Below are 10,842 nucleotides of genomic sequence, written 5' to 3' on the forward strand. Positions count from 1 at the left end.
CCTCCCTCGCTGGCCTCCCACTACCTCATCACTTGCCTTCTTTTCCTCCTTCTCTCTCTCTCTCTCTCTCTCTTTCCCCTCCTCCCTCATGCTCTTTCGTGCACACACCTCCCAGTGCAGCGTTTGCAATGTGCTGCCAGTCTGGGAGCTGCAGAGACGCTCAAGTCGACCCGCACAAGAGGAACCTTTAAAAGCAAACTTTGCTCAAAACTTTTTTTATTTTTTACAAAAACACAAACTTTGTTTTTTCTTACTATTTCTTTGAGGGCTGATTGATTTCCACAGAAAGCTGCGATGCTGCTCCTGCTCTTTGCCTTGCCTCTGGCTGGTGAGTACGTTGCAGCGGTTGTGGCGCGCTGCTGCGTGAGGGCCCGGTTCTGCTCATGCCAGCTGCAGTGATTCATACTTACCATTCGCTCTCCTCTCTCCTTTTCTCTTCATTCGTCCGAAGCCTCCATCCCAGCCCGGAACCGGCCGTTGCCAGGCTCCTGCGACTTTGAGTCCAACACCTGCGGCTACACATCAGAAGCAGACTTTACCGGCTGGACCCTGCACAATGACGGTACTGGGAGGAAGATGCACAAAGAATCTTTGCACCATTGCGGTTTAGAGCCCCCCCCCCCCCCCGAGTGTGGATCTTGCTAATAGCAGCCGCAGGTTGAGCCGTGTTGTTGCAGTTGATGCGGTTCTGCTACTGGGACACGCTGGGGAAACGAAAGTCATCTGGTGGACATCGGATCTTGCATCCAGGGACATCTGGAGCGAGTAAAGCGCCCCAGAGTCACGCATTCTTTGCTAGATGGTACAAGCAATACTGAGCACACCCATTTCGGTAACATCTGGGTGTGCATACACGAAATGCAGAGCAGACACATCTCAGAATGTTTGCATCGCCATGAACGTCGCCTCAGGTTGCAGCTGGAACCACGCATGGTAGTTGTGACGTGAAAGGCGGGGCCTTCTTTAAGAGGCGGAGGTCATGTCCAAGTCAAGAATCACTCCCGGATATTTGACTGGACTAATTCAGTCGTCATGTCATGCCTGTTCTGACGGACTCACAACGGGCGATGCTTCGAGTGCTTGCTAATTACTGAATCAACATCATCATCGCCACGTGCATAAGCCAAGGAGTGGATACGACTTAGTTTGCATAAGAATATGGGAAGAAAACGTGTTTTCTTTATACTTTCTGTTGCTGGTTATTTGGGAGACATCAAACCTATTCTCCACATGAAGATAGAACCATTACTGCAGCCGGTGCCGCAGTTGGTGGGCCATATCTTGTGCCCTTAAAATCTAATCTAAAATCTAAATCTAACCTTTCCTGTACAAGTATTTATTTGTAGGAAACGGGTCAAAGGTTGTAATAGAAATCTGTGGGATAGTCCAGTAAACCCACGAGGGGAATATTTTGTCCCGGTTTGCACAGTTTTGCTCAAGACCCTTTTTTGTTTCAGGCCGATTTATTGCTGTGGACGCTGCCACCAATGATGGCCCGGCTGATGGACCAGATGCACAGAGAGAGACCCGGGGGGTGCTGCTGAGCCCGGCTCTGGAACAGGCGGAGTGGAGCTGCCTGAGGTTAGTCCACCAGATCACCGGCTCTGGACGTTTGGAGGTCCTTCAGCGCACAGAGGGAAAGAGCCTGGACCGGCCCCTGTGGAGCAGCCGGACCCCCTCTGACAGCTGGGTCATCTCCAGCATGGACCTGCAGAACAACACTGATCCTTACCAGGTAAACTATTAAATCCCTGCCAACGAGCATCAGACGGACTTAAACTGCACAACAAACGAAGGCTCAACCGTTACGAACATTTACTTTCAGCTTCCAGTTCTCGCCTCAACACTTAATCTGTTGTCTCCCCTTGTCAGAATCTCATTTAACCCTCGGAGCTTCACGCTGTTTAGAGCTTTCGCCTCCCACTCAGACCCACCCCGAATGGCTGTTCTGAATTTGGTGACTCTTCACTGCATGATAACCAAAGTGCAGATCAATAAACAGAGGACCAAAGATATCGTCGCTTTTATTTGTGATGTAACGGCAGATTAGCGATCACTTGAAACGTTTATCTTGACATCACATCACACTGGCTTTGATTCTTTTTGAGTGACCCCCCCCCCCCCCCCCCATCTCTTCAGCATCAGATTCTCATGCTCATCACAGGAGCCAAACGGCCGACAGACATGTTTACACCGACGTTATCAGCATATCGCAGAGCGTAAGTGCAGCTCGATCATTCTCATATCCGATAAAAGATGAGGACACGAGCATCACTAAACGTCTGAATGTCCATTCAATGACGAAATCAAGCTTGTAGATTAATGGAGAGGCCGACGTTAACCTCCTACAGGCGCCGTGGTGCGATCGCTCCTGCGAGCCGTGGGCGCTGTATTTCTGTAAACTCTGCGCTAGCAGTCTGCGTGGAATCGCCTGTGTAAACTCTGAGCTACCTGTTTGCGTGGAATCACCTGTGTAAACTCTGCGCTACCTGTCTGCGTGGAATCACCTGTGTAAACTCTGCGCTACCTGTTTGCGTGGAATCGCCTGTGTAAACTCCGCGCTACCTGTCTGCGTGGAATCTCCTGTGTAAACTCTGCGCTACCTGTTTGCGTGGAATCGCCTGTGTAAACTCTGCGCTACCTGTTTGCGTGGAATCACCTGTGTAAACTCTGTGCTACCAGTCTGCGTGGAATCGCCTGTGTAAACTCTGCGCTACCAGTCTGCGTGGAATCACCTGTGTAAACTCTGCGCTAGCAGTCTGCGTGGAATCACCTGTGTAAACTCTGCGCTAGCAGTCTGCGTGGAATCACCTGTGTAAACTCTGCGCTAGCAGTCTGCGTGGAATCACCTGTGTAAACTCTGCGCTAGCAGTCTGCGTGGAATCACCTGTGTAAACTCTGCGCTAGCAGTCTGCGTGGAATCACCTGTGTAAACTCTGCGCTAGCAGTCTGCGTGGAATCACCTGTGTAAACTCTGCGCTAGCAGTCTGCGTGGAATCACCTGTGTAAACTCTGCGCTAGCAGTCTGCGTGGAATCACCTGTGTAAACTCTGCGCTACCTGTCTGCAGGAAATGCGAAAACTTGAAAACTAGTAACTGCTGCCTTTCCTCCCGTATTCCAACTTAAAAAAAGGACAACTGCAGGTGGAGGTAATACGTCTCGCTGTACAGAGCAAAAGATGTAGGTGAAGGCCTTAAAAGGTAATTCTGAAGTGTGTGTTGAAACTCCCACATAATATCTAAACACTGTTTGAGACACGTGTTTAAATATTACACACAGAGGCAGGGGTGTCTCTACACTTTATCCATGAACATGTTTCAGTGTCAAACGTCACACCGACAACAGCTGACAAAATGTTCTGCAACTTTAAAACAAAATGTATCATTGTGGTCCTTTTTTTTAAAGCGACAGTTCTACTTTCCAATCTTAAATGAGCATCATTAAAATGATTTGCTTCTGTTCAAGCTACTCTTTTTTTCACGTCACGTACAAATATATCTCGGATCTGTTACGGGTCACTTAGTTTGGAGTAAAGACTGGAGGCAAAGGAAACCTGGCTTCTCTGTTTGTATATGTAATACTTGTCCAGACATAGTTCACCCAAGTAACTCCTCCCAAAATAATCCAACAATGTGTGTGTGTGTGGGGGGGGGGGGGGGGGGGGGGCCTCTGTCATGTAATTAATCCAGATTCCAGAAGTCGCAGGCAGCTGCTCTCTGCAAACAAACTCTGATAAACTACTCCACTTCTCCTGCCAGCAGTCAAACAGAAAAAGTTACACCTAACAATGATGGGGTCGGCGGAGGCCAAGCCAAAACTAAACGAGTGACCGATGTACATTAAAGCATCAGGTAGCCACAGACACGACTCCAAATGAATCCAGATGCTGCTCTGTGCCTGCTGGATATTGAAACAGAATTAGTTGCCCAGAGAAAATTAGTCCAAGCCCAGAAAAATACCATTTAATCCAAAAAAAAAAGAAATTCCAACTCTCTCATGTGCTGCACACATCATGTTTTTCTGAATTTGTCTTCCTCTGTCGTCACTCGTTACTTCCTCCTTAAGTCTCCTCTCCTATGATGTCGTTCCTGCCTCACCCCATATAGCTGGTTCAACAGTTCACTAAACATGTGTTGCTAATCAGGTTGTCATCGAAGGTAAACCTGGACCGAGCGCTGGGAGCAGCGTGGCCATCTTTGAAATCCACATCAGCTCTGGATACTGCCTGGGTCAGTTGCTTCACACGAACGCCACGCACACGTGCTTATGCAAGACGACGAAGGAAATAGGCCACGAAGGAGTTGAAGCCTTCGGCTCTCATGCCTGTGATTGATCCTGTCCCTGATTGATTGTTGTTCTGCATCTAGAGTGTGATTTTGAGGACACTCATCTGTGTGGATACAGCAATCAGTGGAATGCCAATGTAAACTGGTATGTGGGAGGAGGAGGAGGAGGAGGAGGAGGAGGAGGGTTTCACGCCCTCCATAACAACATACCCAATGACCACACCTACAGCAACAAGACAGGTGAGTGTTATTCACACAGATCGCTGCTACCTTAGCAGGTATGAGCAAACGTGTGTTTCCATGGTAATGAAGGAATGTGAGCCAGTAGTCACTGAGATAGTGGCATCGAGGTTTAGATACATATATGTTCCCCTTATCTTTATATAAAATCATTGTATTAATTTACTTAGAAACGTATCAGTTAATTTATTCCCAATACCAGCAGCATTGATTAAATGTGACCACTTGCGTCTGTGTGCGGTGACTTTGATTGACGACCTAATCTCTTACCCTCTGCCGGACGGGGCAGCGGGGCTTTACGCACAGAGGGGGCAGCTCAGCTGTCTGTGTTCAGACCTTCACTGAGTCCAGCTCTCTCTCAGGTCACCTGATGTACGTGGACTCCATCCACGGCAAGGCTTTCAAAGAAGAAGCCAAGCTGGTGTCTCCCATGACAACGGTCGCCATGTCCGGCTGCCTGAGCTTCCAGTACCAGCGAAGTGAAGACAGAGGGAACTTGTTCTCCGTTTACACCAGGGACCGTCTGGGCCAGTACCAGGACCTGTGGCAGGCGGGGACAGAAGTCCAGAATGACTGGAGCGGGACACCCGGAGAATGGATGCCTGTTCAAGTGGACCTGAAGGCACCGTACCCTGTACAGGTCCGTGCGATCACGGTCATGTGTAACAACAAACAATAAGGTTTCACTAGTGGAACTTCTGCCTTGAGAAGTTCTTGTTGGCTGCGCCGGCAGCAGCGGGTCCTCCATGCAGCTCTAGAGGGACGTGTGTTTAAAACCTCCAACTCCTCTCATTCTGTTCCAAAAGGTGGCCAGTTTAGTTTTGTGTGACTGGCCAATGGCGATACCGTAAACTTGCATGTGAGCGTCCTCATGAGCGTCTTGCCCTCCCTCCTCAGGTGGTCTTTGAAGTGGCCTTTAACAGTCCGAGCGGAGGACGAGTTGCTGTTGATGACATTTCCTTTTCTCCAGAGTTCTGCAGCACAAACACCGGTGAGCTGTCATGTCACCATCACGGCCGCATCCATGCTTAGCGTCCAGAACATCTGGAACATTCATGTTTTTGGACTTTAAAAGGACGAATAGTCCTACAGAAGCCACATTATAGCTGCAATATCAGATCTGGAAGGATCAGGATGAAATATCAGTTTCTGCTGATGTTGGTACGGGCATTCCTTTCTTCCATAGATCTCCCAGCTATGTAGCGTCTAGCCTTTTGATTGGTGGACAGTGAAGACGCTGACCTGCCGCCTGTTATCAGTACGCCTAAAAATGTCAAGCAAGCCTTGATATTTATTTCATGTCACGCTGAATTCTATTCATTTCTTCACCCCAGCGCTAACCTTTGACCCCTCCATTGCAAACTGCAATTTCGAGGCGGGCCTCTGCCAGTACACTCAGGACCAAGCGACAGGGATGTCTTGGAGGAGGGTGTCTGTGAAGCCCAACATATTCAGGAATGGAGACCACACCACAGGGGCAGGTGGGATACTGCATGTACGAGTAAAGTATGTGAAAGTTCACGTACTTTACTGAAAGGGTTCACAGACAAAGGAACCGTTTGAGCGCTAAATGTGGAGCGGCCGAGAAATCAGCCAATCTGCTGTTCATTGCGTCTGTGCCTCGAGCAAACTACAGCTGCTGGGTCTTTGCAGAGATAAAAAAACGATTTAATTTATTTCCTGATTTTCTTTCATGTGTGTGACGCCACATCTCTGGAAGAGGGTTTAGCATTGTGTCCATTGAGACAAGAAATACGTAAAGTTTGCAGCTCGGCTTTTCAGCCTCTTTTAGCTTATTGCTTTACTGGCACAATCCTTTTTCTCTCATTTGAATGAATGTTCACACCTGCAAGCCGGTGGACGTTATTACCACAGCAACATGCTAACAGTGCACCAAGCAGCAGAAAGACGGCGCCCGGGTTGAGCCGGTGGACACAGTGGACCAGTTAGCAGCCAGAAGCGGTTCTGTAGCCGGTATTTGAAAGCAAAGATAAAAGCCCCTCCGTATAAACGAGACAATGTGTTCATACACAGAACATTGGCAGCTCTGAGATCCACATCAAAGCTACAGCTGCTCCATTTGTAATGTTTCTCTCAAATCCTGGATGCATCCAGTGAATTTGCACATTTTAAAATAGTTCAAATGGAAATTGACACCAGATGATGGGAACATGCATGACAAGCAGATTCCGAGGAAGCGAGAGCTGTGCAGGGAAACGAGGTTGTCTTCCCTTCACAGGATCGTTCCTGTTGGCCGACTCCCACCAGAGCCCACAGCCGGCTTACATGAACCGTCTGATCGGTCCAGTTCTGCTTGGGAACACCAAGTTCTGCCTGAGATTCTACTTCTCTCTGAGGGGTGAGTGGCACCAACAAACTCCACAGATGAGTGGTGGCGTTTGCATTTGTAGCGTCGGGCATATGGGGCTAAACGACAACGCCACTTTAGGACTTGCACCTAAAGATATAGTTTTAATTTGTTCCGTTGGTCCCAAACTCGTTTTAGCGGGTTTCCCCACCCACAGGTCCGCTCACAGTGATGACCAGCACGGCATTAGGAATTCAAAACATTTATTTACACTCTAAAAACAAAAGTAACAAAAGAAAAGGAGAGACACGGCAGTGACAGTCTACGGCCAACCTGCCTTCGAGACGGGGAAAACACAAATGAGGACGCTGGAACGAGGGAGGGGAAGCACCTATATACGCCCCCCCCAATCAGTGGTAAATGGCCCACAGGTGCTCCCTCCCACACCTGCCTGCCCAATTAACTCAAATCATCCGGTTACACATTTATGATTTATGATGAGTGATTTATTTAACTAACGCACCAACCATAAATGTCCCTGCAGGGTTCAACCAGACGGACCGGGCCCTCTCCGTGTATCTGCAGCAGCAGCAGGGCAGCAGCCAGGAGAAGATCTGGGATCTGGGAGAGAAGTCCAGAGGGATCTGGATCGCAACGGACGTCACCTTCCAGACGACCCAGCCTGCCAAGGTCAAAGGGGAGGAAGTGGAGGCGTCACATGAATCATGAATGATAGAGGGGTGAAAGAAAGATGGAATGAAAGATGGCAAATGGAGGAAATCAAGATGACATCTAAAATGTTGAAAGGAGAAAGGGAGGGAGTGGCGAAGGAAAGGAAAAAAGAAAAAGGGACACGGCAAAATAAGTAATGAATTGTAGAGGATTAAATAAATAGAGTGAATAAATGAATGCCAAAGGGGAGGAAGGGAGGGAGACGGGCAACAAAGAAAACGTTTATATGCATGAAGGAAGACATGGAGGAAAGAAAAATAAACTGAAGAACACATGAAGGACCAACAAAAGAGTGAAAACATCAGGACGCGAGATTTGAATCAAGGAGGGAAGGAGGGAGGGAGGGAAGGAAATGTGGGACTGAAAACAAGAGTCCAAAATAAAGCCAGACCAGAGGGAAGAGAAATCAATTCCAAATAAAGAGACACATGGAGAAACCGCTAAAAGTCATCTAGCGCTGGGTGCTTTGATCTTTTCAGCGCGCACATTAGCATGCTGGCTATTTTTAAAAGCCACCAAAAACACAACGTTTTGGGCTCAGTAAAATGTCAACTGCATGATAACACCTGAGAGATTGTTTCCCATGATTCAGGAAGGGTGCACGTCTTCAGTAATTACCCAGCTGACGGTCCATTAGCGAGCCGTTTCCGGACCAAACTCAAGGGACTCCCAGTGAACGTGCCTCCTCCGATCTGACTCCGAATCGAGCCCTTCATAATGATTCATGGGGATTTGTTCAGCACTTTTCGAATAATAACAAAAACATGCAAAAATAACAAGAAACAATGTTAATGGAAGAGAGAGAGAAAACAATCCCGACTCCGCCCATTTTTCTGGATCAGCACCAAAATGTAATGATTTCCTTCCAGGCCCGCGTCAAATCCTTCCATCATGTTCTGTGTTCTTTTACTTAATCCTTCTGACAAACAGACGACTATAAAACATGACCTCATTGGCAAAGGGAACAAAGTCAGATGAGGAAGAGGAATCAACGCATCGTCGCTCTCATCTCCACGTGGTCCGTGTTTGGCGCTGTCAGCCATTACAGCACAAAACGAGCAACAAGCAGAACTCTTTTCTTCCTTATTGCGGCTGACCTGGAAATGATAAATGAGGATGACTCGTGGTGATGAAGATGCCTGTTTTCTCGCTTGTCCCCTGATGACTCGTGTGATGAAGACGCCTGTTTTCTCGCTTGTCCCCTGATGACTCGTGTGATGAAGACGCCTGTTTTCTCGCTTGTCCCCTGATGACTCGTGGTGATGAAGACGCCTGTTTTCTCGCTTGTCCCCTGATGACTCGTGTGATGAAGACGCCTGTTTTCTCGCTTGTCCCCTGATGACTCGTGGTGATGAAGACGCCTCTTTTCTCGCTTGTCCCCTGTTCAGGTGGTCTTCGTCAGCGTCTGCCGGAGCATCTGGGACTGTGGGTCTGTGGCTTTGGACGACGTCAGCGTGATCCTGGGGGACTGTGAGCTGACGGCAGGTAGGACAACATCGGCCCACAGGCACACAGTGATGGAGGACAACTAAAACAGTCTGGTAACCAAGGCAACCACCCCAGTGTGCCATGAATGACAGGATCCCCAGACAGATTCTAATAAATCCCACTACATGAAGATGGATTTTTTTGGGGGGGGGGGTTTAATTAACTACTAATTAATCTTAATCTCTTAGTGAAGCTATCCATTTAACATTCTTATTATCATTTGTAATATTTTACAGCATCTGTACCTTTAAATTCAAGCCCAAAACGCTTCGTGTGTCCTGCCGAGCAGGCTCCTTCCCGTCTCTCCCGGGACACTGTGACTTTGAGGCCGGCCTTTGTGGATACACTCAGGACCACACTGATGGTGCGGACTGGGAGCGGCGGAGAGGACCCACCCCGACCTCCTACACCGGCCCGAGGGGGGACCACACCACAGGACTCGGTGGGGGGCTTTTGTTTTATTCTGCACTGCTGAACCTTTCATTGGAAATTTGCAGTAGTTAACCGCATCAAAGCACTATTTATATATTTTTTTTTTTACAGTTTTTAACTATACAGTATGTCTTTAGAAATACATGTATAGCTCACTACTGTATTCTTGTAAATTACTACACCCCTTGTAAATAATGGCATCTCCTAAAGTGCAGCAAGCTCATATTTCTCCCAGACTGCATTGCAGTTTTAAGGATGCTTTGGACCTCAGGCCAACCCGTTGAGTTGTGATTGGCAGGACATTACCTGCACATGGAGGCATCGACCATGCTGCCCGGTCAGAACGCCCGGCTGCTGTCGCGTCTACTGAGGGGCTCCAGGGCCCCTCAGTGTCTGCGCTTCTTCTACCACATGTATGGCTCAGGCACGGGCCAGCTCAGCGTTCACCTGGACAAGGATGGAGAGCATGTGTTGCTGTGGCAACGGAGCACAGAGCAGAGCATCGCCTGGCTGAGGGCCGCGGTGCGGTACAAGTGTGACAGCCAGCATCGGGTGAGATAGCGGCGGAACGTTGGCTGTTTGTTGGTCACAGGAAGAACGAGCGTAAAACTTCTTCTCGTTGTTTCAGATCGTGTTTGAAGCAACCCGGGGTTCATCCGTGAGGAGCGACATAGCCATAGATGACATTATGCTGGACAGTGGACCTTGCCCAGGTAAACGATCCATTAGACGGTTAACACTAATGAGCAGATCAGAAACCCGGCGTCATACAGCTTCCTGATTTCTGTTCGTTACCCCGACAGAAACGGAAACCGAGGCCAACGAGGGAACCGCCAATGATATCGAGTAGCAGCCAATAGGAGAGCAGCAGTGCACAATGCATGAATCCTGCTACATGCACATTAGAGGCCTGACTCCTCCCTGTCCACCTGAACATGAAGAGACGTCGGTTAGATAAAGCTGGCTGTGTAGTTTTCCTTTCATGCAGCTAAACACCATTTCTCCCGGCACCGCAGCAAACTGTGGTGTTAAAGTGTTTGTCTCAACATGCGTATGCATTAGATTAATGCTCATTGCTCAAATAAAGCTAGAAGTTTATGCAACTTCTGGTGCCTCGCTGAATTCAACGCGACTTTCTGGCCACCTGGTGGTTTAGCTTAGCACGATCTGCCCGTCGCAGGCAGTGATATCAACACTGAGAAGCTTCCAGGCCCACATAAGCTTCATCATGATTTATTACATAAATAGATTTTTATATTATAGGATGATTATGATTATAATTATACTTGCATTGACTCCAACAATCGCCACAGCCTGCATTAATTAACATGTAATAAACTAAAGCTTTGCACAAG

The 10,842-nt window shown here is 48.3% G+C and overlaps 1 protein-coding gene across 1 annotated transcript; it reads left to right on the plus strand.

Annotated features, from left to right (window-relative positions):
* The first annotated feature begins 294 nt into the window (after window positions 1-294).
* On the plus strand, window positions 295-10,571 carry LOC137908829 (MAM domain-containing protein 2-like). The gene is made up of 15 exons (XM_068753251.1): window positions 295-328; window positions 452-562; window positions 1,458-1,735; window positions 4,146-4,230; window positions 4,369-4,527; window positions 4,890-5,167; window positions 5,425-5,518; window positions 5,862-6,008; window positions 6,767-6,886; window positions 7,380-7,525; window positions 8,956-9,052; window positions 9,345-9,497; window positions 9,786-10,039; window positions 10,116-10,200; window positions 10,291-10,571. Exons 1-15 carry the CDS (start codon window positions 295-297, stop codon window positions 10,335-10,337), a joined length of 2,088 nt encoding a protein of 695 aa, XP_068609352.1. The 3' UTR covers window positions 10,338-10,571.
* The last annotated feature ends 271 nt before the right edge of the window (window positions 10,572-10,842 follow it).

This window comes from Brachionichthys hirsutus, chromosome 19, assembly GCF_040956055.1.
Source record: "Brachionichthys hirsutus isolate HB-005 chromosome 19, CSIRO-AGI_Bhir_v1, whole genome shotgun sequence".
NCBI classification, from domain to species: domain Eukaryota; kingdom Metazoa; phylum Chordata; class Actinopteri; order Lophiiformes; family Brachionichthyidae; genus Brachionichthys; species Brachionichthys hirsutus.